The sequence below is a fragment of the Homarus americanus genome, unplaced genomic scaffold, assembly GCF_018991925.1.
Source record: "Homarus americanus isolate GMGI-L3 unplaced genomic scaffold, GMGI_Hamer_2.0 scaffold14072, whole genome shotgun sequence".
Taxonomy (NCBI): domain Eukaryota; kingdom Metazoa; phylum Arthropoda; class Malacostraca; order Decapoda; family Nephropidae; genus Homarus; species Homarus americanus.
The window spans coordinates 2,864,456-2,890,889 of record NW_024754528.1 but is presented as its reverse complement, the minus strand read 5'-3'; the positions used below and the strand labels follow the sequence as shown (position 1 = coordinate 2,890,889).

The 26,434-nt window shown below is 44.6% G+C and overlaps 1 protein-coding gene across 19 annotated transcripts in view; it reads left to right on the top strand.

The window, feature by feature from the left end:
* LOC121855821 (paired box protein Pax-5-like) overlaps positions 1 to 26,434 on the top strand; it is a 171,580-nt gene that overhangs the window by 76,850 nt on the left and 68,296 nt on the right. Inside the window, exon 1 of one of the 19 annotated variants that reach the window (XM_042350957.1) lies at positions 21,446 to 21,932. The exons of the other annotated variants lie outside the window; for them this stretch is intronic. Within the exon in view, the coding sequence (XP_042206891.1) occupies positions 21,878 to 21,932 (55 nt within the window). The 5' untranslated portion in view covers positions 21,446 to 21,877. Of the gene's footprint in view, positions 1 to 21,445; positions 21,933 to 26,434 lie in introns of those variants that run through there. 19 annotated transcript variants of the gene reach the window in all.

Below are 26,434 nucleotides of genomic sequence, written 5' to 3'. Positions count from 1 at the left end.
AGGCATAATAAGAGACCTACGTGAAGGCGGCAGTAAGATATGTCAGGCCCCGGCCCGGCATGACACCGACAGCCCCCCATGTAACACGTCATGACCGCATGTTTTAATGGGTTAAGAGTCTGCATTTTATTGTATCGGCACAGCGATAAGTCTGCTGGGTTCCTTTGTCTTAGCGAGACGAGTAGGGAACATGGCAGTACCTTTTATATTAGCGTTGGGGGCCACTTTCACGGAGATTATCTACAGTCAACATTGCACGACCCGCTGTATCGACGATGCATTAAAAGCTTCATTGTATCCCGCGCGCCTCGGTAATATTAGTCTCATTATAACAGCCATTAAGCGTTTTTGAAATCATGTAATAGTGTTGGACACGATGTTTGGTCAGGCGAACAGTCAGTCACTGAGGTATGGCTGATTTTCACCATGCATTCAATAACACCATAATGACGTAATTATACCGTTGTAAAGAGACAGTTACACGCACTTTTTTTTCTACGAGATCCATTTTGTGTACTATGGAGCAGTTGAACCTGAACCTTATGGCGTAGGTGAATTGATGTCAGATTTTTAGTTGTATCTCCCCGCTTAACCTCGCCACATGGGTAGATTTTAATGAACCGTGTAAGTAAAGGGGAGGAAAAAAGTTTATAATATTAAAACTAAACCAGATTTCCCTCACCATATGTGTAGTTGTTGCACATGAGACGCCATGATACATCTTTGTCAGCTTAGGCTAAACAAAAAAAAAGACTTTAGGAATTGAAATACGACAGACTTAAACCTATAAATTTCCGACTGTCGCCTTCATGATGTTGCCAAATGCAGTGAGTTTCATATAAAGAACACAATAAATGAACCCCTGTCTGCAGGGAAGAAAAACACACGTTGAATTATAGAGCAGCAGTCCAGCAAACTCTTGAAACAAACATGGAAGTCAGGTCTGTCTCGATCCTAGAAATTATTACATCCTCAGTGCGTCATGAAACGTTTGGTGTTGACTGGCCTGATAATGGATGGTCCGGTGCCACTCTGTGAGGCACTAAATGGCACATATGAGCAGCACATGGTAGGCACTGGGGCGCAGAAGGTCTCACAAGTGATTACTGGGCGGCGGTAACGTTGGTGCCGGGTTGGGGGGTAAGGGTTGGTGGGTGGTGGTGGGTGGTAGTGATGGTGGCGGCGATGAGTGGTGGTGGGTGGTAGTGATGGTGGCGGCGATGGGTGGTGGTGGGTGAGGGTGATGGTGGTGAGGATGATGGTGAGGACGATGGTGGTGAGGATGATGGTGAGGACGATGGTGGTGGGTGATAGTGGTGGTGGGTGATAGTGGTGGTGGGGTGAATTTAGACGGTATAAGGGGCGGGGCCTCAAGGCGCGTAACTATTGGAAAACTAAAATATTAACGTGAGTTTGTTTACCTACACTGTCTATATGAGCCATAAATACTTGGTGGTGTATAATCGTTGGCACAAAGTCTTCCTAACAGTGCCACCATGACCTGACATTCCCACCATGACCTGACAGTGCCACCATGACCTGACAGTGCCACCATGACCTGACAGTGCCACCATGATTGAGTGTCTTCTTCCCATCCTATCCTCACTACCCCAACGGTGCTACATCCTACTATGGCACTCGACCCTCCCCGCCTGGCACCGACCCATGACATGTTCTTCGCCCGCCCGTGTCGAGGGCGGCGGGCGGCATCTGTGTCGGCACCTCAGCCACCCATCCGCCCGTGACCGCCCACACCCATACTCGATAACGACGTCACTTTGAGGCCCTCGCCGCCCACCTTCAAGTCCTGGGTGGTTGGGAGGGACGCCGACGACCACATGGGCATAAGACTGGCTTTAATGATTCGCCACAGACTGTAACAATGACAAGAATGATCGTTAACACGCAACGCTCTCCATAAACACATTCGTCTTCTTTTGTTCAGATAAAAAATAACACGTGACGGAGGTGGGATGAACGAGGCTCATGAAAGCTACTTTTAGAACTCTCACACACAGAAAATGGCGCTAATTCCCAGAAACAGTTAAGACATTTAATTGACGCTCCCCTAACTTGTCAAAAGCGTAACATTAAAAAGAAACTTAATCTTGCGATCCTTCTCCATCGAGGGGAATTTTCCTCTGAGATCTCAACATTTGCTCGTCTTACTGGACACATATGTGAGCTCAACTTGGCTTAATTACCCCTCAATTTGACTCTCAGCGGCAGAAAAACAAACCCACTCCACACACAACCCCTCAGAGCCAGCGCTCATGTAGCAAAAAAATACAGAGTCGAGACTAAATTTGAGTTTGACTAATAGCTCTCCTCGAGGGGCTGGTACCAGTCATTTATAAGACGTTACGAGCGGGGCTGTTTCGTTTACCCGGCCAAGACATCGAGTCACCTGTACACACTTCCCGCTGCCTAATGAATGGCTGTGGTGCTTGAACGGGAGAACGGCTTTGTTTAGTCTTTTTGTGGTGCTTCGAGGACCCCGCCGCTGCTCACGGGCACCTTTGTTTTGAGGAGGAGAGAGAAGGGTGGTGTTATTTTCCGCGTTTAATGGTTCTTTAAAGCGGAGTGTGTGATGATACAATGCTGGAGGGGGGAGGGTACTGAGTCACTGTACTCAGTCACACGGTTCTTCACTTACACCTAACGAGGTGAACTGTTTGCCTCTTCACTTACTAATGACAACTAAATTTTAATCTAAATATATTAGTGCAATAACCTCGTATAATTAGTAACTCTTCTCGCCATGATACCCACAGAGAACTCCCCTCACCCCTACACATTGTTCCTCCCTCACATCAGCGCTTCACTTCGGCCCACCTCCCCTCGCTTCCCTCGCTTGCTCTCTCTCCCTCTCTTCCTCCCTCTCCCTCTCCCCTACTCCCTTCTCCCCCAGACCGTACGTGCCTGCCGCCTCTCCCCCCCTTCCCCTTCCACTCTCCCTTACTCGCCCCTCCGCCCTATCCCCACCCCAGCACCGGCAGCTCAGGTTGTGGATCGTCGACCATGCGTTTGGCTACCCTTGGCGACACTCACACACAAAATATCATGAAAATTCGCCTCCACTACAAGTCCACACTCCCTGTGAAGCTGGGTCCTCGCCCCCTAGTCTGCCGCGGGGCCTTGACTCGTGCACAACACCGCCCGCAGGAAGTTTTAAGGGCGGGAGAAATCCTTGAATTTTGGGGGTTGGGAGTTGGGCGTGAAGGTGGTGGTATAGAGGGAGTGAAAGAAAGGTGCGGCGGAAATGTGGAAGGGAAAAGATTGTTGTGGTTTGACAGTGATGTTGAGGAGAAGTCGCCACCTGTAAGTGTTTCTATAGTGTGTATTATAATTTATATTGTGGCATGTGTTGTGTTTAGTGAGTGTCTGACCATTTCATGAAAGAAAAGATCTCGGTTTACATAGTGACGTCTGGGTCAGCGCTCTGGGCCGTGAGCTCCCCGCCAACACGACGGATCAATGAAGCCAACCACTAGACACCCAGTTTGTTACACTTAGATCCAGGCGGTGGACAGAATCCAGTGGTTTTTGGTTTCAGTTTCCGTAGTGTCGGATAGCTATTCCCACGCGCTGTTACCCGAATACCTGGGACACAACATATCGGACCCAGCCACCCACCCGCACACCAGGTAACCCGACTCGCACTAGCCCTCGACTGCCCTCACCTGCCCACCACGCTCATTAGTACCTAAACAATTACTCCGGTATGGCTAACACCACTAATTTTGTTGTATGAGATTCTTGAAAATAAAACATGTCTGATAATCATCCATAACGTAAGTCATGTTAAGTTACTACAGCACTAAAGGATAACCACACTTTTATTACACTTTATACCGACACAAATCGTCAATTATATGTCTTCACTTCTGAATTATATTAACTTGTGGTGTTAATAAGAACCTCACAGAGTAATTTCAGTATCCCTCGAGCGTACCGAAGCAAACAAAGCGTAGTGTCCCAGTCGGGTGGCGGCGGCGGCCTGAGAACTACAACAGGTTTGGTGGGTTGAGTAAAAGCTCCGCGGTGAGGTGCAGAAGGAGGAGGAGGACCTGTCCCACACTCTCACGTAGTAGCAGCAGCGGCCTCTACTCCAACTCCACATTCACCCTCCAGCCGTCACCCTCTGCAGTCTCGTTCCTCACACGTCGAACTCAGTGTGTACAAACTCGTTTACGTGGTAGAGATTTATACCTAAACTCAGGTTACCTCCTTCGTGTTGTTCGTATTAACTGTAAACAACAAAAACAAACAATGTCGATACGCAATAGAAAATGAGAACGTGATCGCTGTAAAGGCCATGAAAATCTGGCTACAATGACAACTGATCTGTTAACTCGCTTTATCCCGGTTAATCTAGTGTGACCCCCTCCTGACCTCAGCTCCCAGCGTCCCTAAACAACCAGGTCACGCTTCTCGTCACTGTATCTAATATGATGAGATAAAACGTGTTATAAGTTCGTTGAGTTATGATGTTTACTGATGGTGAAATGTTTGTATCTATATTTCATTAGCTTTATAGGACCTAAAATTATAACGTTATCGTTTCTGTGACCTTATCTGACCAGAGTTGACCTCGTTTGACCGCATAGGCTGAGCCGGATGATCTTGACGCCAAAAATACTGCCTAAATTAAATGGAGTAGAAAAGGGTTTATCCTCCCTGTAGATTGCCTGTGAGGGATAAGTTCCTTTGGTTTAGGTTTAACTCATGGGATGCTCGTTAATCCTCCTTTCATGTGTACTGTTTCCCTGGTGAATCAAAATCATTATTGTGGAAAAATAATATGAGTGAATATTAGTCTTTGGTGGACCTGTACTTACGCTGATCCGTACCTTAAGTGATGTTTCTGGTTCCTGTGACCGAATAACTGGAATCTTAATTACCAGAATCATTATTTCTCACCTGCCTCCTGATCAGCCGCTTCATCCCTCTCCCTCCTCCCTCCCACTCCGCCTCTTCCTTTAGCTTGACCTGACATTGCCACCCATCTCTTGACCTCTGATTGAGGGCTCATGACCTGGCATTGTGAAGCCCTTCGTCCGTTGACTCGATGGTGTCTTTCTCTGTGGTCATTTGTGGTATTGTTCAGGATGCTGGTCACCCTTCCGTTAGGCGTCACCATAGGGTTGTCTGGAGCTTTTGTGTCGTATTAACAGACTCGTGGAGATAAATAAGAGCTGGGAGGCAATGATGACCCTTCATCTATGGTTGAACAAAGTCTAACTGGCGCCGAGAGCCACGTGCCACCTCAGATGACCTGGTTTCGGTGGTCAGTTGAAACCTGACCGCGGACAACAGGGCATGACGCTTTCAATTGACCAAGTGATGGATGGATGTTAGAGAGGCGTCGCACATGCACAATACACCAGGATAATGGAAGGTTACTCTCACCTCAGCACCCCACTTAGTAATATGTGTCTGGTGAGGATCTAGACACAACCTTTAGTAGCAATCTGTACAGGTCGTGTAAGCTTGAGATTAATGCAAATACAACTATATTCTCCAGGGCGATGCGTGTCAGACAACTTCTCAAAGATTGTAGGGAAAATGAACTGAGTTTTATAAGTTTCCGCAGTACATAGAAGTGTTATCTTAGTATACAATTGGATACATCAGTGAGCAGGTGTCGGTGAAGCGCTACAAAAGCCAAGATCATCAAAGAGGAACAAGCGGCGGTTGTCCTGGGTCATGATGTTCTTCGGGGAGTCAACTGCGGGTCTTGGCCTAGCTGGGTTTCCTCTCTTCTCTCTGCCAGCTATTTTAGGCAGACAGGCCATCAAATTCAGAGGTAATTACCTTATTTAAGCTTATCCAGCACTAACTAAAGCAATGCTTGTAGTAGCCTGAACTACCCCTCAACTTAACTTCGTGTGTCTAACAAGTATGGAGTATAATGTTAATAGAATACCACGAGTTTTTCTTTTATTACTAACATTGCCTTCTAACACCTCTGCATTCTCTGCACTGTATCCTCTTGTAGTCGTGGGTTCCTGCAGGTCTTGGCAAGTGAATTCCTCCCGTAACTTTTTATCTCTCTTGTTCAGGTCATATGTAGAAATTTAGGGGCTTTACCTTTATCGCTGCAATTAAGTGGGAAAAAAATTCACCAGGTGAGTTGAGAACCACAACGCTTACTAGTCTCAATGTCCATTAAGATGAGGGTAAAAACTGGCTTAATTTTTCGTGGTTCAGTGGTTTCGGGATTGTATCTAAAATTCATCAGATAAATTGCCATCAATGCATGTGTTAGACAGTGTGTGTGTGCGCCTTCGAATAGCTTAAAAGGAATCATTTTTCTCTGGTATTTACGCTCCCATAATGAAGTAATAATACCGATAAACACTGGATTGGTACAACGTCAAAGCAAAACCACCAAGGTCGGAGAAGAGATGCGAGAGGGAGGATAATCATAGCCTTATTGGCAGTCGAACACTATTTTGTGCCTAATACTTTTCATCAGTAACTACGATCAGGCATAAGTGTCAGCGGCTGCAGCAAAAAGTGAATAAAGTGTGGTGAGGAAAAACAAGTTCGAGCTGGTACCTGCACAAGACAAACCCATTCACCAAGTTCAAAGCCAACGAGTATCTTAGAAACCATCTGTGAGTGAGTCTTTAGATGCACCACGGCTGTTGCTCTCCTCCCCTTCCTCTCTGCTCTCACTTGAGTGGGGGCCTTGTAAGCGTGACAGCTTATGAGGAAGTGAGTGACTGAATTACCCGCGAGCCTCCCTCCGTCGCTTCCCGCCAAAAGTTGTTTTGCCGCGTAACTGTAGGTCGGCGTGAATGGCTGCATTGTTGTGTTTGGGGGTGTAATCAGGGAGGCATCTTCCCGGTCTCCACCTTACCGCTACACTCCTGTTGTTCCTTGATAGAGGAAGATGGAAGCGGATTTACACAGAGAAATTGAATGGGAGAACTCAAGTTGTCTGTGCATTTAAAATAACTTTACATAATGGTGACGTTTAATTTATTGAAACACCCGACATATGGCACCTTCAAAAGGCAGCGGCGAGGATGAAACAACTACCAAAAGACAGAGTGCCAAAAATGTCATAGGTTGAGAGGCAGTAAAAGAGCCGCAGTGTAGGGTAGGTCAATATGTTTCCGACTTTGACCTTCTCTTGTGTCATGACACCTCCCATGTGTTTGACCTGACAAACTGACAGTGTCTTCCGCTCATATTTCAGTGACGCTTCTTTACTTTGATCTGAAAACCAAAAATTCAGGAGCTTTCGTGTTTCACATTTTTCTTTGCAACTGAAGATTAAGTTTACACGTGGTTTGGATTTTGTTTTGTTTTTTTACTATTTTTTTTTTTACTGTATCTATATCATGTTGGTGTGAGCAGTCCATCGTGACCCTGACCTATTGAGTGCTTTGATGACCTCTAGGGCGACAGGCAGCCAGGGGTCACAAGTGGAGTGTCGACCCTCCCCTCACACCCTCTAATTACGGTCATCACCGACACGTGTCTCTGTACCTCGACCCCGCCTTCCGCTGACCACTCACGAGCACCACTCACCCACGGCCACTCACTCTGGGAACTCATTGCGCTCCGCCACCCCCTGTCACTTACTAAAGTTACTCATCCCGCTCCATTATTTGCTTGTTACTCCGAACACTTCATTGCCCCTCAACACCCGTACACGTTACTCATAAACACGTGAGACTCACCGGGCTCCACCACTGTTACCCTCACGTAGTTACTATTGGCCACTCACACACACTTCCGCCACACTCTCTAACATTAAATTTCCTTCTCAGAGAATATTCTCAGCACTGTTTTGAAATTTCAGCTGTAAACACATTGCGATGTTTAGTTGAGAGTAAGAAAACATATTGCTGTGACTCATTTGATCAATAAATTAAACCTAATGGGATGTGAGCGGCAGGAGATGTCCCACAGGTACAGGTGAAAGAGAGAGAGAGAGAGAGAGAGAGAGAGAGAGAGGGCTGTACTTGGGGTGAATGTAATAAAAAGATTACAGTTTTTCTTAACGGATCACTGTTTACACAAAGACCAGCAGGACTTTGCGTATTCGCTTGAATACAATTCACTTTTAAAGAGTTTCGTCTTGGTTAAAGGACATAAAATGTTTGCGGCAAGAGGCAGTGAACCAGCAGTCAATACGGTCGACACTCCAACCTCCTCGACTTTTGATCCCAAACTTTAGAACTGTAATTTGGAATTGACACAAGTCTCAACAATAACACAGTGAACGGTGATCCCGGGAGAACTGTCTTCAGCTTCAACAAATAATATTATGATGATTATCACCCTTAACAGCAGTAATGCCAACTACCAGTACATGTTCACACGCTCACCCGAACAAGATAAAAATTGAGCAAGCGATTAATCAGTGTGAAAATGCAAAGATAACAGTAATCTGAGCAGCACACCATCCGCTAGTGACGTTGCACTTTAATTTCATGCCCACAAATGCATTATCACTGTCTCTTGCGGCCTCCCCCACCAGTAATTTGTCACTTACGTCATAATCGAGACTTGTCACAACAGTTTCCAAAGCGAATGTTCTCGTGCTACGCCGCCTGATTAGAAACTCGAGTCGGCAATGCTCGTGGCAACGATCCAAAGGCGGTAGTACAGTGTCATGTTTCTTATTTACGATAGGGGATTTAAAAGGATAAAATTCATTGGACCACTAAAATCCCATTACAAAAACGCAAATACACCACATTCATGGTTCAAAATTCCATCAAGACTCCCACAGTATCGCCGCGGTGACCAAATTGGACTTTCCCGACTATTTTCTCGCACCGCTGGCGCTCCAGGCCGGGTCGGTATTACCTCTATACCGTTTCCAGTACACTGTAGGTGTCCCCCGCCTATACATATTTACTACGTTTTCCACTACGTGCTATACACTGTTAGTAATCTCAGAAAACTCCTCTGATGACGGGAATGTGGCGCACGCGTTGGCAATTCCGATAAAGTTGATGTGAGCGTTTGCACCCTCGTCCCCGCGTCCGCCATATTGTTGTGGCCACGTGACCTCCCCCCGGCCACTCAGCGAGCGGGGTTGCTTACACCCGCCTCGGCCGGGGCCCCACTTTTTTGTCTTGTTGTTTTAGCTTGTTTGTGTTACCTCTTTGTTGTTTGTTGCGGTATTCCCCAGTGAATACTAGTTTCTTTATTTTATTCGTTTGTTTCTTTTATTTTTTGTTACATGATAGTTCACTGACCTATTCACTGTTCCCAATTACTCATGAATAGATTCACGATGTGTTTGGTATATGATTGTCTTTATAATTTTTTTCTTTTATATGAAACATTTATTTCCTCAGCAAAATGAAAAAATATCTGAGAATGTCAATAAAGTTCTGAACAGCAATACGACGACCACCCCCCCCCCCACCCACTCAGTCATGTCCCTTCCTTCTCTCTCACACTCTCTCTCTTTCTCTCTCTCTCTCTCGTGCACGAGGGACAGATTATATCAGTCGATAAGAGTCTTGAGGCTGAACAGATCTGAGCCTCACCAAATTAACTGTTAACTGAGGGACGAGGTAAGACCAGTTTAATCCTTGCATGCAGCTAAAAATTAACATGAAACTGTAAAGTGCATTCTCTGATAATCCAGCCAAAATCAGTGTTAGACTTGAATAAGATAACCGATGACTTTGCCGTTTATTTTTTGCTCATATTGTCATCAATTATCATCAGTCGTCACGTAGGTTGGCACAAAACAGTGACTTGTTGCTGGAAGAACGTGAAAGATATATATATATATATATATATATATATATATATATATATATATATATATATATATATATATATATATATATATAGAGAGAGAGAGAATGAAGTGAGGGGAGCGTCAGAGGGTGACGATAGACAGAGAGAAGGGAAAGAGAGAGAGGGAGAGTGAGACGAGGGGGGTTGATGGCGGGGGAGGGGAGAGGCAGAGGAGTGGAGCACTTAGCTTGTTAGGGCAGAGTTGATACAATTATTGTCAAAATAGGGTTGATAATGCTGGCTGAAAAGGGCCGGCCGTAATACACTTACTCCCCCTAACAACTGCCTAATGGACGGTCAAATTAAAGATGCAACAGTCAACAGGAAATTCTCGACTTGTTTTGGTTGAAATCTGCCATTCACTCGGTGTGTTTGTTCGCTGTAGCCCGAGTTAGAGTCCTGCGGAAATGAAATCGAAAAGTTGTGTGAGTTTAACAGTTCGATTGAGTTTAGGGATCAGGAAAGGCGCGTTGGTGTGCATTTGGCCTCTGATCTGAGTGAACCTTGTATCTTGGAATTAGGATTAAGGAGGCAGCTCCAGCCTCTCGTTCTGTGACAGTCACATTCACTTCACCTTGACGACGAAAGACACACACACACACACACACACACACACACACACACACACCAAGAGTATAAAATGCTCTCTTCCTATATAATTCCTAATTTACCATTATATAATTTGAATCTAATTTACATATTAACTTCCATGAAATACGACTACGCATATTTACGAACGCAGTATCATCTACCACCACAGTAGCATTATACAAACAACGTGTAGTATTTCAGGCATAGTTAACCATCTTTTTTTGTTTTCCTTTCTGAGCCAAAACCTAACCTAACCTAACCTTACCTAACCTAACTTAATGCTGTCAAATACCCCCCCCCCCCTACCAGTCCTCAGTGATTACCTAGGAGACGCTAGTTCGGTCTCCCACATGTACTTGTTGAGACAGGAATGGGACAATGTTACCCTCTGAGGCCACCGATTTAGGAGCCCATAACCTACACGGAGACACTGGTATTATTCATTCTTTTTTTTATGTTCCTCATTCCTTTAGCCTCCGTCAGCGCCTTTTTTCTTATTTATCTTAAAGTTGTTATTATTAGACGCAACTTACCGTTCTATTTTGAGATTGAATAATGTTCACTGATACAGAGGAACTTTTGTATTATATTCTGACTATTCGTGTTTAAAGTTACGTCAATTTCGTTCAATTATTTCACTCTGTTTGCTCTTAGTACTATTTCCAAGACCATAAAGGCTATATAAACTATATGTATAACCAATTTATACAGCCACATCAAAATGTATATAGACATTACTCAATCTTTTGCCATTATGGAAGTATATTTTCTCTCTGCCTCGCAAGAACTGTCAACATAACTTTCAAACTTGTCAGATCTATTTATCAACCATCACCTCCACCTCACCATTAACTCACAGTCATAATGTAGGTGACAGGTTAGTCGTTTCTTATCTTTTGGCAGTTGTGTGGCGCCTCTGCCAAACACGACCACCGTCACTGCTACAAGCCGTCATCGTAACACCACGCTTGTCTGAACCTCCGCCACAGCACTCAGTCACACCACTATACCTCAACACCAGCAGCAGAAAGAAACTATATAAGTCACTGTCAAACAACCATATCTTATCATAAACACGAATCACTCCTAACTTGTGTCACCATATCAGAGAGTTATAATCTGATATCAACACTCCCTCCAGCCATTACGTATTGTGATTTGATATGTATGTATGTATGTATGTATGTATGTATGTATGTATGTATGTATGTATATGTATGTATGTATGTATGTATGTATGTATATGTATGTATGTATGTATGTATGTATGTATATGTATGTATGTATGTATGTATGTATGTATGTATATGTATGTATGTATGTATGTATGTATGTACAGCAGAAACCTTCCTTTGTAACATCATCATAACATTATATAATATATAAGAATAACACAATACTGCACCATATCCTATCACAACACACCACCCCGTGCACTATACTTTAAAACCACACCACACAACGCTAACGTATACACACTATACTAAGACTACACCACACCATATCTTCACCATACTGTCAGATTACACTATATCGTCACACCAGTGTACAATTTATAAGAAACAGTGATACACCTCTACCAGTCACCATACCACTGTTTTACATTGTATCACCATAGCTTAGCACTATATACACTACCCCAGACAAATGATACTATACCACAATAGTACTACACCATACTCTAACACCACCATCCTACAACGCACCACATTCCTAAAACCACTACACTACACTACACACTGCACCATACACTGCACACTGCACCATACACAACACACCCCAATAGTAGCACACCAGATTTTCCCCCAAAATTATCTCTATAACTAACACACACACACACACACACACACACACACACACACACACACACACACACTATGGTTGCTACGAATAATCTGTATAATGGGAGGAGTGTGGCGGAGCAGCCAGCGTGGCCTGAGTGACGAGACAAGAGACGGAGTAGCATCACTAACGGGGACCTTCTGTTTTTTTTCACGCGTTGCTTATCTCCTCAGCGCTAGGTCTTTTATCTTGCTAGTAAACGGCTTGCCAGCTCCTTTGACCAGGGGAGTGTGTGTGTGTGTGTGTGAGTGTGTGTGTGTGTGTGTGTGTGTGTGTGTGTGTGTGTGTGTGTGTGTGTGTGTGTGTGTGTTTCTTTTGTTGTCACCATCTGGGGCTATGCTTTTTCGTTTGGGTGTTGTAGATGTGCGTGTTGCTTAGCCGCTCCCTGCAGAAGGTGGGAGGAGTTGGGAGGGAGGAAAGTGGCAAGGAGGGAGAGAGGGAGGGAGGGACTGAGTGAAGTAGGTGTGGGCTGCATCTTTCCTCCTCCTGCTCCTCCAACCTCGCGTGTTCCCTCGTGCATGTCACTCACTTCCAGTTGTGTTCACTTCTTCTCAGCCACGACGACGAGTGTTTCCTGTTTAATAATAATCTTACACCGCCCATCGTGTTCCAGCACCGAGAGGGATGGTGACCTCATTCTCTCATACCTATCTTGTGTTTTTCTCTTCTCCCTCAGTCAGGAACTTGATTACTTTTGTTTATTTGTTATTGTTTCGCATGTTTTTTATCTGTTTATATCTATCTTAGTATTTAATCACTTGTTTATATGTTTTATGAGTCTATTCATTCTTTAGATTTTTTCTTTACTATTTCTTATTCTCTACACACACACACACACACACACACACACACACACACACACACACACACACACACACTACATCACAACACTTGTATATAAATACGAATGAAACCCGTCTTATATAACGGTACGCCCCACACCCTCACCTTCATGTTTGTAGAGCAGCATATGTCTCTCTCTCTCTCTCTCTCTCTCTCTCTCATACTTACACACACACACACACACCTCTACAGTCCAGTACGCAACACCCTCACGATGTGTACAAAAGAACAACACACCATCCTTTTGTGTAACTGACCGACCTTGTATAACCAGCCACGCCTCCCCAACACTCTGATATAAACAGCTTCTCCTCATCTCATTGATCTTACAAACTTACACACTAAAGAGTCTTCCAGATATCACATAATAACAAACATTCTTACCTCCACGTCACCAGTCTACACTATGCCACACCCACGGTCATGGAAATAAACCAACATGTTTCTCTGTGGTGAGACACCTTCTTGACTTATGCCTTAGAGTCTATAATTATAAGGCCGTTTATTCCCTTGATGGTCCAGTGCCTTTTAGGTGGTTCTCTACCCTATAATTAGTCCCTTCTACAGCATAGGTGGCCCTCATGTCTCCCTCCTTCTGGTTGCCCTTTTATCTTCCTCCTAGAGATTCATCTATTCCTTCGACGGCCCTGTTCTCCCTAAATGGCCCTTTACTCCGAGACGGTCCAGTATCCCTAAATGGTCCTCCCCTTCCTAGACAGCCCAGCACCCCTAAATGGCCCTCTCCTCTCTAAGACGGCCCAGTACCCCATAGATGGCCCACTTCTCCCTAGATGGACCATTGTGTAGGCTCTACGTTCTGCCTGTCAAGCCACAAACGGCCTAACCCCCGGGCCGTGGATTTTTCACTTCCCTTGGATGGAATAATAATGGTCTAGTGTAAGGATGTGAGTGTGTGGGTGAGGACGTTGTCTTGGAGGCTTCTCTTACCTCTTCAACACAATATAGGTGTAGGTTAACGTAGAGTTTTCAGGCACAAGATTGATATTGTTTAGTGGGGTTTAAATGTATTTTATATCTCCATTTTAATGCATTATGTTTGTTTATGTTCTGTATCAATTTTTAAAGTTGTCGTGGCTCAGATGTAGTCAGGAGTAGAGCTGGAAAGGGTAAGGGAATGGAGGAGGCAGAGAGAGCACAAAGCCCCCTCTCTCGAGGAAAAAAAAGTTATATTTTGTGAGGAAGTGGAGTGCTGGGATTGTGAATGCAGTGGGATACCTCTACACTTGGTAAACACACCTCCCCTACACTTAGCTAGTGTTTGCGAATGCTGTATAATCCTTTAGTAGATGTGATTCTTTAAGGATATATTAGTACAATTGTTATACTGTGCCCTTGGAGTGTCACCCAACCAAGTCCTCTGGTGTCCTTGGAGTGTCACCCAACCAAGTCCTCTGTTTTAGAATCCCTCTGATGTTCTTTATGATGATTGATGAATTTGATGATAAATTTCGATCTTCGCCCTGATCTGCTGCTGGCTCTTGGTATGCTTCTTGTGTTAGTAATGCACTGTGGATATTATCTAAAAGTTTTGAGTTCTTAGGAAGGAAAATTGTATCAGTTATTACCGACATTTATTTTATTCTTGTCTCTTATGACTAGTAGTCACATAATTCCCCCTCACAATAATCCGTATTTGTTGATCTAATCCGACAGGAAGTCGTTCTTAGACCAGACTTTTGTACCAGATCCCAGATTTTTGGAAAAGTGGGATCAAGCCACCATGACTCCCATCCAAGAAATTTCCCACCACCATTTCCGCCCGCTGGCTAAAACCTCTGCGTCCTAGTCTAAACCTCCACCATGAAAACGCTAATAAAACTCGCCACTAAAACTCGTCTGTCCTATTTCACAAATCATATAATTCTCATTCGGGGATTGCACTGCCGTCGGCCGGAAGGCAAAGTTTACACATTGCAAACTATACTTCAATGAACGTAATTTTTTTTTCCGAGGCAGAAACAGGGGGAGGCCTTAGCCGATGGGAGGGTGGGTGAGTGCTCATTAACGAAGAATATGATAGAAGTTGTGACCTAGTGCGTGTAGGTTAAGGGATACAAAAGGTTCTACTGGAGGAGCTCTCTGGGGAAGCCCTTAAAAACTCCCTTGGAACATCTACCTAAGATACCAGGGGAAGACTCTCGGGGAACTCACAGGCGACCATTCAAGGACATCTACACAGCAGACACGAGGTCATCTCTCTGGGTGACTGTCCACCTCTGCTCTGCTTGAGGAGCCTCATTCTGTATGCCAAGAGTGTCCTGATCATTGATGCACTCGACAAGATATCAGCTTCAGTTTGTTGACCTTGTAACCCAAATTCTCTACTCTTTATGGCTCTCTTTACTTAATGTTACCTCTTTCATGTACACCCATGACACGGGATCATCGCTTGTACACTCATAAACCTCTTGTACACTCAGATCGTGATTGCATTAAACTGATGAGCGAAGATAATCACTCTTGTATTTCTAAATCAACACCACAGTCTCATACAGTGAAGCTCCTCGGTACAACAACCGAACATTCCCTGAGCACCATCCTAACACCGCCCAAGCAATGCACCACCCCACCACTGCACCCCTCCCCTCCCCTCCCCTCCCTCCCCCTCCCCAGCTTACCTTGGTTATATAGTGTGGTTATCGGGCCGGGTCGTTCCCCACGGGCGACGACCCCTGGCGCCCTAATACACCCTCCCTCCCCGCTAGATGGCTCCCGCCCCTCAAACTTTGAAAATGGGCAAGTCTCTCACAATTTCCAACACGTCCTGCGCGTCGGCTCCGCTCCGGCAAGCGTGAAACACCAGGAGGAAACCATTTTTACCCATAATCCTCTGGTTTTGCCCAACACTGCGCCATCGTGCTCATCGTGTGCTTGATACTGCTGGCGGCGGCGCTGCTGGAGACGTGGCACCTCCGGCCGGAGACGCTGTTCGGCCAACATGTAGCGTGGAGGTCGTCATGCCTCGTGTTGTGTATGTTTGTATGAATGAATCTGAAAATCTATATATATATATATATATATATATATATATATATATATATATATATATATATATATATATATATATATATATATATATATATATATATATATATATATATATATATATAACCCAAAGTACCAGAGGAAGATATCTGGGAACCATAACCTTTCTCTATTGGTCACCATAAAAACATACTCCCGGAGAATAGTGCCGGGCAGTGGGCCCCTGAAGGAGGCGGTGCCCGTCCCTGGAAGGTGCCGCTGCCACACCACGATGGCAGCAAATGGCGTGAACCAGCCCAGTGACGCCACCAGAAAACTCCAAAGTCAAAAACGTGTCGCAAACTTTAATTAGTGGAAGCGTCCGTAACCTCAGCCAGGGAGGAGCCGAGGCACGAAGCCACTCCGCCTTAACCTAAGCCGAGGCCAACACCGCCGTAACGGATCTGGAGGCTGTCTCGTTTTATAATTCGTTCGCGTTGCCGTTCCGCCTTAAGACCACATTATTCTGAAGGGAAAACGTAAGGAAAAAGATTTACCCAAAATGTCAGACTAATAAAATTAATGGCACGCTTCTTGTGGCCTGTTGTTTCATATCGGCCTTGTCTGGCCGGCCTGGACACGCTGGAAAGATGAAGTCTCTTTTTTTTTCTCACCCACCAAGATGAACGTACAAGTAAAACGCTATATTGATACAGCCGAGCAGTATTTCTGGTTCTTTATTGATTATTTATCATTTTATTAAACTTGTAAACTAACTCACTGTCCTTACATTTTCCTTTCTCTCTCTCCCTCTCCTTCAACCTTCCTATTCCCATCATCCTTTAATGAATTCCTTTCTTTCCATTCACGTTCCCTTCCTTTTTGCTTCCTCTCATTCCCTCAATCTCTTCCCTCCTCTCCCACTGCCTCTACACACTCCTCACTCTCTCAACCACTCACACATCCTCTCTCACTATCATTCACTCTCTCCTCTCCCCTCGCTCGCTCGCTCTCCCTCCCTCCACATTACCCTTTCTCTTTCCTCTCTCAGTTCCCCCACGCTCTCCACCTCTCCAAGACCGAGTAACTTTTTGGGTGATACCTTTCCGGAGGTTTTGTGTGTGTGTGTGTGTGTGTGTGTGTGTGTGTGTGTGTGTGTGTGTGTGTGTGTGTGTACGCGCATGTATGTCTTTGTGTGCGTGCATGTGTATGTATCCCTGGCTATGTTTGTATGTTTCTTTGTTCTTTTCCCTGGGATTGTGTGTATTAATATTAATTTTAACTTCAATTTTATATTATGCATATTTATGTATATTTTCATCAACGTAAACATTGGGATGTCTCTGTGATGAAATAGTAACCAGTATTATACACATTACACCTTTATAATAGTCCTCATCTTCAGTCCACAAAATACCCTTTAATACACCCAATCAAATAAAAACAAATACACCGTAAAACACGAACGAAAAAAAAAAGTCCCATGGGATTTAAAAGTATTTTCACGAGTGGTAGTTGGCAACAGTATCGGGGAGGCGCAGTGGCAGCAGCAACACAAACACAACACACAGCAGAAGGTGACATATGTTCCAGACGGGCCTTAGGGATTGCCTCCTGATATGTGATTCCAGATGGTGTCCTGGAATAACTGGAACATCATTGCAAAGACTCCAGCTGATAGTAGCAAAATAAGAGTGTGATTTACTCTACATCAGGCCAAGAGTTGATTTGTTTAGGAACCTCGTAGGAGCGCGTTGTTCTCTATCATAATTGTCATGATTATGTTAGGTTAGGTTTTATCCCTTTAATCTCCGCTCTCTGTCCGTCGGAAAATCCACCATGAAGTTATCAAAACTCTTGACTTCGTCAGGTCAACTATTTCCCCATTGAGAGTCGCTCAACTATACTCAAATATGGCCATTCTACGGGATTAGCGAGTTGCCAGCAAGGCGTTTATTCCCATTTTCCTCGGCTTTGTTATCACAGCGTGTTCGATCTCTCAATAGATTTGTTACCCTTAATAAACCAGGGTCCATTTTTCACCTCTGCCATCCTTGTTATTATAAAGAGACTTAGAGAGTATCGGAGGAAGGAAAATATAAGAACATCCCGTTAAGAGGATCAGTAGAACTTAACAAAAGAAGATCGTTGAATGTAGTACTTGATGTCATTCAGAATGGTTTCGAGGGTTCCAAATTCTTTCACTGGTTGACCTATTCATAAACTCTTTGCTTTTCTCTCTTAAATCTCCCGTCACGAGGACTTATACCTTCTCTTAATGACCATAACATAACACCTCCATCGTATTAGTGAACTAACTGAGAGAATTATCATTGTATCGTGTAATCCTGACCCACTTGTATCGCGGTGTATCATTAAATGAATATAATTGTGTTATATCCACCACCCGTTGCAGCTAAATAAACTTTGGCTGGAAAAACTTCCCTGTGAACTTAACTCGCCCTATGTAAAGATACTAAACAAGAATATAGTTAAAAGCGCAGAGAATCAATAGGCGTAAGTTCATGGTTAACGCTCAAAAAATACATCTCCCAAATCTATACCAAATCTATCAGTGGATTTAGGAGGTAAATGTTGGGAGCTGGGAAGGTTAATTTTATAGCTAATATGGGCATTCCCGTACTTGATATGTAACATTATTCTACGAAATGGGAACTCAAGAAAAATCGAAATTAAAAGAATCTAGTTTAAATTTTGTCGGCCAAAATTAGTCTCCCTTGCCTAGTCCTCCTCCTCTTCCTCCTTTTCTCTCTGGCGAGGTGCATCGCCTTGCAGGAGCTGTCCTCAGTAGGTAGGATAATTACAGGAATTAATTACGCATTACTTAGGCTGGACTAAGTTATGCGGAGCGGGACCTTTGGCAAACCCATCTCCCTCTAGAGGTCCGGAACAGCGGCCGGGTCATGACAGTTCTATCACACACTCTCAAGTTACGCTTATCACCCCTTGATCTTGACATAAAAAAGGGCCTTATGGGGTGCTGTTAGATGGCACGCCCTTGCCTTCGTCCCCCTGGATCCCTCGCCGCCTTTGAACCCCCTGCTTGCTATGCCGCCGTGGACATGGTGTGTTTAGGGCTTGAATAAGAAGAGGGCCATTCCAGGCTCGGGTGGACCAATTTGCCCCCATGTAAAAATACCATAAAAATTATGTGTGCATTTTACAGTCCTTGTTGTCGATCACAAGGTTTTCATAACTCTTAATTAGAATTCTTCACGTAGCTTTACTTCTTAACTATACCACAAGTAACACTGAGGGTGAACTGGAAAAGCAGCGCTCACTTCCTCGTAGACAGTAAATTAGTGATATGTTTCTTGATATCATATTATACGTACCCCTCCCTTCCCTCTCTCAAAGATAGCCTTCCTTTGCCTCCCCCCCCCCCAGCTTCCCTTCCTCCGCCACACTCACATTCCCCCAGTGCTCCCTACCACCTCATGGGGGAGCACCAGGTAAGGCTGCGGCGGGTGCCCGAGACGCTACGAGTGGCCCAAATGGTTATTTGTATTCCCGAGTACATCTTGCCTAACAAGAATATTGCCGTGGAGGCTCGGCGGCCGCTGATCACCACAGAGGAGATGTATATGTGAAGATGATGAGTGTTTTGTAGTGAAAGAGAAGCCTGGTGTTCCTGAGCTAATGGTATTTAGCTCACACCCGCCACACTTCATTCTCAATCACGGTTTTCTCGAGCAGTTTCACCGTCATAGAGTTTTCATCATGGTATTGAAGGCTGCTATTAACGTGGAAAGATTAAGTCCAACCCTTTGCCCGTAAGGTAAGATACTAGACGCCCACAACAGCTTTATCTTCAGTATACAAGGTTCACTGTGTCCCGTGAAAGGAGTTATTAAAAAACCTAATTCGAAAGTATAATCCCGCGGCCAGAGTCCTACACTGACGCAACGTGAGGATCTTGCCTCGGTGAGGGCGTGGTGGGGCGTGTACTGTACTGGAGTGTTGTGTAGTGGCTTGAGGAGGGGGGCGTAGAGGCCATGGGCGTGATGTGCGGTAGCTTTTGGATAGTGGGTGTATACTAGTGCACACGTGTTACATAGGCGTGATGTGTTTACTGGTATGGATTTGGCGTGGGATGGCAAGGTTATGGTGTGTGTGTGAGTGTGTGTGTGTGGTAACGTGGGTGTGGAGGCGTCGTTGGTAGTGAAATTGGATGTGTGAACGTCGTGGTGTGTTGGTAGGCGTGGTTGTCCAGGGAAGGTAGTGTGGTATTGTGGAGTCGGTGGGTGGTAGGGTGGACATGCTCGTATAATTGGTAGCTTGGCTGTGCTGATATGTGTGGTGGTCCAGGCATACTAATGTGTGTGTGGTAACGTGGGCGAGGTGTGTCTGATAGTGTGTGAGTGTGTGTGTGTGTATGTGTGTGTGGTAGTGTGGGCGTGGCTTGTATGATATGTGTGTGTGTGTGTGTGTGTGTGTGTGTACGGTAACGTGGGCGAAATGTGTATTGTAGTGCGTGTGATATCGTGGGCGTTGTGTGTGGGTTAGTGTGGGCGTGGCGTATGTGTATGCGCTAGTATGAGCGCGGTGTGTGTGTGTGTGTGTGTGTGTGTGTGTGTGTGTGGTACTATATTGTAGACGTGTTGTGTGAGTTTGTTTGTTTATGTATGTGTGTGAGCATTTGTGTGTGTGTGTGAGAACATGTGTGTGTGTGTGTGTGTGTGTGTGTGTGTGTGTGTGTGTGTGTGTGTTTGTGTGTGTGTATGTGAACATGTGTGTGTGTATGTGTGTGTCCGTGTAGTTGAGTTGGGTGTGCAGAGATGAGTGCGGGAGTTGTGGGTATCCTGCGACGAGGTTGGAGATGGTGCGGGTGTCCTAGGATAAATGTGGGTGAGATGAAAGGTCCAGGATGAGCCAGGTGGGTGGGCAGAGGGCGTGGTGGCCGCCCACGGATGCTCAGTGTCACGGTATCTGCCAGGTCGTGACCAAGAGTCACGGTGGCCACCAGCGGAGGCGGCGGCCGCGGCGTGTGATAGGCGACGGCGCGGGGAGTGTCGGCGGCAGCGGTAGCTGAGGCGGCCGTCGGGGGCGGGGTGGCACTCACACAGTGCCTCTGGCCCGCCCGCGCGGTGCCATATCTGGCCCTGGTTACCATGACTACGGGATGGTGGGCCGCCAGGCGACACTTGATTCCCGCCCCGGGCGGTCACGTGGGATGACGTCAGGCATCAGGAGCCAATGGTGGGCGAGGCTGGGGGGCGAAGGGCGCGGGGGGCGGGTCCCCAGGATCATGCTGCTCGCCCATTGGTCCGCGCCACTCCCACCAGCCACACTCAATTATCCCAGCTGAATCGCCCAACACCGACTGGAAACCGTGATTTAGCGGGAAAGATATTCAAATAAGGACGACACAGTTGGTCAAGCTTGACTAGTGCTAACATCGGAGGCAGCGCGGTGCTGAGGCCAGGGCCAGCGAGCGTGACGGTGACAGTGTGGCCGCGTGTGTCGCTCGTTACCCACAGTTACCCGTGTACCGCTCCAGTTACCGTGCAGTGTCGTGCCCCAACACCACCGCCGGAGTACCGTGGATATACCCGCCGTCGGGGACACCTAAAAGTGCCGCGGGGAAGTAGCGGGCAGCGGCGCCAGTCCCGTGCCAGTGCCCCGCTCCCTTCTGTGTCACGCTGACCCCTACCTCCCTGCCGGAGTGGAGTCGCCAGGGTCTCCGGGTTCCCCTACAGCGCCACCATCAACGGCGCTTCTCTCCCTCTCCGGCTTGGTCGACCCTTTCACCGCCGCCAAGCTGGATCACTCCAATTTCGGGCTGTTCGGGCTACGGCCCCCGTCAGCCGCCATGGACCTGACCACCGCCTACCGCTACAACCAGAACATGATGGAATATTATACTTGTAAGAGTAAGTCCAGTTGTCGGGCGGGAGGGCTGGGCGGGGAGCTTCACGGTACTGCAGAAATCAAATCATTGCCCAAGTGTTTATTTTACTAGTAATACATGTTTCTAAACTACGCTGTCAAAATATACTGAACAAATATATATCGACAGCTATCAAAAGTGAGGATAAAGGTTACTTACCTTAATTGTTAATTGCCGTCATCAGTGTAGAAATTATTCAAAGAGACAACAATACTATAATTACAGGGGTGAACCTCTTTTGGGCTAGTTTAATGTGAGTGTTTATATATATATATATATATATATATATATATATATATATATATATATATATATATATATATATATATATATATATATATATATATATATATATATATATATATATATATATATATATAATATGTGTGTGTGTTTGTATAATATGTTTAGTTAAGGTTCTCGCGAGAACCTGTACAATCTTTCACAAAAATTCTGTCAGTAAGTTCTGTACACGTGTCACCGTTGTATTTAAAGACATTAATTAGTTATACAGCATATGAAGTAACACAAGTACTGTTAAATGTTAAACGAATCAATGTATTTAATAGTGATGTGAATATAACAATAAGATATTTTGATTTACAATCATATATACAACAACAGCAAATATATATATATATATATATATATATATATATATATATATATATATATATATATATATATATATATATATATATATATATATATATATATGTATGTGTGTGTGTGTGTGTGTGTGTACACCAAAAAATTATAGAGTCGACGGAGCACAAATCACAAAAACAATATTACATACGTGCGACGATTTTTTTTAAATACTTCCTTTACAACACAAAACCAAAGCTATGCAGTTTTGACTCGTTTTTCAGGCAGGCCACGTCCATGCATATTTGTAGGGGAGATTTTTCGTGTGTTTATAATTTTTCCCATGTGTGTGGAGTGGTGGGTGTCTGCATGTCTGTCTGTCCTCTGTAGGAGCTACAGTCTCCCTCACCGCGGAGACGAGCGTGTATGTGGTTACTTGTCTAAGGTCACACCTTGTTGTTATTGTGAGGGAATATTATGTTTGTTTGTGTGTACGTTAATAATTGTTGTTATCAGTGTGTGTTATGTTTGTTATCATGGGAAGATGGCTCAAGAGTCGAGTCAACGCTAATATGTACTATCATAGGAAGATAAACCGCGTGTAAACGTATGACCTTATTAAGGGTCTCAGCAAAATGGTGTGTTAGTGTAAGTTAATGTTTGTTATTATAGTGAAGCGTGTGTGTGTGTGTGTGTGTGTATACGTAAATTATTTGCTTTTATAGACGAAGTGTATGTGTAAGTGTGTGTGTGTGTGTGTGTTTTGTACTAAAAAGATACAGTGTTTCATCGATAATATTTCCTATGCAGTAAACAGTATGTGTGTGTGCGTGACATCTTAAGGAACAGAGTGTGTACATTAATTCTTGTTATCACTGTAGGACACTGTGTGCGTGTATGGTAATGTTTGTTGTGTAAGAATCAGAGTGTGTGTATGTATGTCCGTGTGGAAGAAGCTTAAGTGACAACCAAATAATCATTTGAGATTATATGTATGCATTGAGCTTTACCATTCAAGGAGAGGTTTATCTGCACATATGGTGTGTGTGTGTGTGTGTGTGTGTGTGATTCAAGGACAAGAAAATGTGTACGTGTTTCTGTTGGATTTAAAATAATAGTTTGTGTGTATGATTAGTGTCTGTGTGTATGTTCACTTATAAATGAGCAATACATTTGTATGGACAATACTTGCAACTATGCAACTTCTGTGTACGATCAAATGTATTTTTTGCTGATGAGTGTGTGTGTGTGTGCACGATTATTCTAAAAACATGTATTTATGTATATATGAATTTTTTTTCATGATTACATTATGCAGTGATCTGTATTCAGGAGATGTGCAACGCACATAGATGTGACTGTATTCGTGTTTTGTCCTTGAAAATGTACGTTGTCAGGTGTGTATACCACGCCACCGTGTCCATTGATAAGTATGAAACTTACTGGTCGCCGTCCTTAGTTACAAATGATGTCCCCACCTATACGTCACGAGCTTAGTGCAGTGTCCGTATGTCTGTGATTATGGTTAAGGGTGAGGTCCGGAGATCTGAGATGTTTCTGGTTCTATGACCATAGCCAAATGGGATGTCCTTGCATCTCACACCGTAGTCAAGTTTGGTGTCCGTAGTTATCTTTATCAGCTAATTTTAGTATCTGTAACCAGATTTTTAGAAATGTGTTTTTGATCAAGAACTTGCAGTGTCCATTATTATTCTAGTTCGTATAAGTGTTGTGTCCGTGACTTCGTGTGTGATAAGTTTGGTGTCCATGTCAACTATGTGTCCGTATACCGGGGCATGGCAGGACAGGCTCTCCCGCAAGCTGGTAGGTCAGCCTCTAATGGAGAACTAATTGTTTGTCGTCGCTGGATAGCCTGAGGAGAGTCCCAGCTTTAGTTTGGCTCCTGAACGAATGTAAACACGAGATAAATCCCCCCCCCCCGGCCTCGTCCGTCAAGAAAATTTTATCTATTCTCTGTACAAAAATTGACATTAATTATTTACCACAAACAACAACAACAGGTATATAAAGATAAACTCCATTTTGCTCTGGTAACAACTCAGGTTAATTGTTTTAACTAAGACAAGGATGGTGAGCCTCATACACCCCCCCCCCTTCCATATTTACGAGTGCTAGATGCATCGCTATAATAAATTTACCCCCCTCCCTCCTCTCCCATTCCCTGGCTCCCTCCCCTCCTCCCTCCAACAAAGTAATTTATATTCTGCGCTGCCACAAACCCAACTCTTGTAAAAATCCAACAGTAATCGTATCTACAATTTTTCGAGCTTTGTTTTACAGTTCGTCTGAAGTAAAATTCCCTTGGGGGGAGAACCAGTCGCTTACAGAAGTCCTCACTAGAATCTGGTTATCCCCATGGTGGGCTCTGGAGGCTGCCCCCCTCCCCCTCGACTCGCCTGCTGCCCCCCTAGACGCGGTGTGGGCGCTAGCAGGGTGGCCGTCGGTAGATGGACTAATTGGTATTAACGTTAATTGGGTCCTTCCACCGATAAAGTTGTTACCTCATTACGACATTCTTCAGTCGTGGGTTGGCTCGCGTCCTGCCCACTAACCCTTGTGACTCGTCGGTGGCTGCATCATTTAGATATATGAGGAAGCACTCATATCGGAAATATACGATTTGGAGCAAACCAAGAGACATGTAAATCAGCCAGTGTGGTGTTTCAGACTGTCCACGGCAAAACTGCCTTACGGTCAAACACAAAAAAGTGCTAACGTCGAGTGTCCAATGCTGAATGCGAATTCCCTTAGAAAAAAAAATAAGAAAAACTACAAATTGCATTTCAAGAACAACACAAGAAATCTCTCGTTAGTCTTCCCCTGAACAGTCCCTTCAGCACAGGGAAAGTTTTTGGTACATTTTCCAATTTACAGGAAGGATAGAAGAGGTGCTGAGAGGAGTTAGTGTCTCATAGGATAGAGCTAGTGAAGGATCTCCCCGTCCAAGACATCGTCGGATCACGATACAGCCTCGGGATTAAGAAAATCAACGAACAAAATCTGGTTAATCCCCCACAGTTCCAGTGTTAAATATCCCATCCAGCCTTCCATACTTCCACTGATTTGGAGAGTTTGCTTAATCTCTCCTACCCCTTCGACCCCGTTGGTGATCATCACCCATTAGTTTGTGCTCGCAAATCCCGGGATTGTGATTAATCGTATGGTAAGCTTGTAGTGGACCAAGTTAATCCGGGGTAATTCCTCCCCAATAGACCGCTGGGATTATACCCAAAGCCGGACATCATCGACTGAAGCTCCCGGACCTGACCATTTAATTGGGATATTATAGACTCAGAGCAGCTCAGAGGTTCACGCTGCGGTCATCCCTTCACTTATCATAAACAGTTAACATAAGTAACTAAATCTCGTCAAACGCTGATGTGATACTTGAAGAGAGAAAAAAAGACATGTATTCTTACCCTTAAATTCTGCGTAGCGTTATCTGCCAATTGAGAATTAACCCGCATATCTGTGGTCACTTTAATACTATCAAAGGACTTATTGATGACCACTCTGCCACTCGAGTCATAGAAATTAGTATAAATATATCACTCGTGTCACCATCATCCAGTCACCAGGAGGATTATTAGTCGTCCAATCATCACAGACCGAACTACACAACCCGACTCAAAACTTAGTTCAAAAAGCTACTTCGAGGGAATATCTCCAGCCCAGCCCAACCTCCTCTTCCTCCTCCATGGATCTGATGCCCGTCTACCTCAACAGCTACCAGTATTTGTGGGGTCTTCAGAACCGCTTGCTACATCTGGGTAAATTACCTTGTTTATCTAACCATCTAGGCGATTTAACTGATTATTCTTCTTTTTTTTGTACTACACTTCTTTTCCGTCAGTCAAGTTCAAGCCTCGG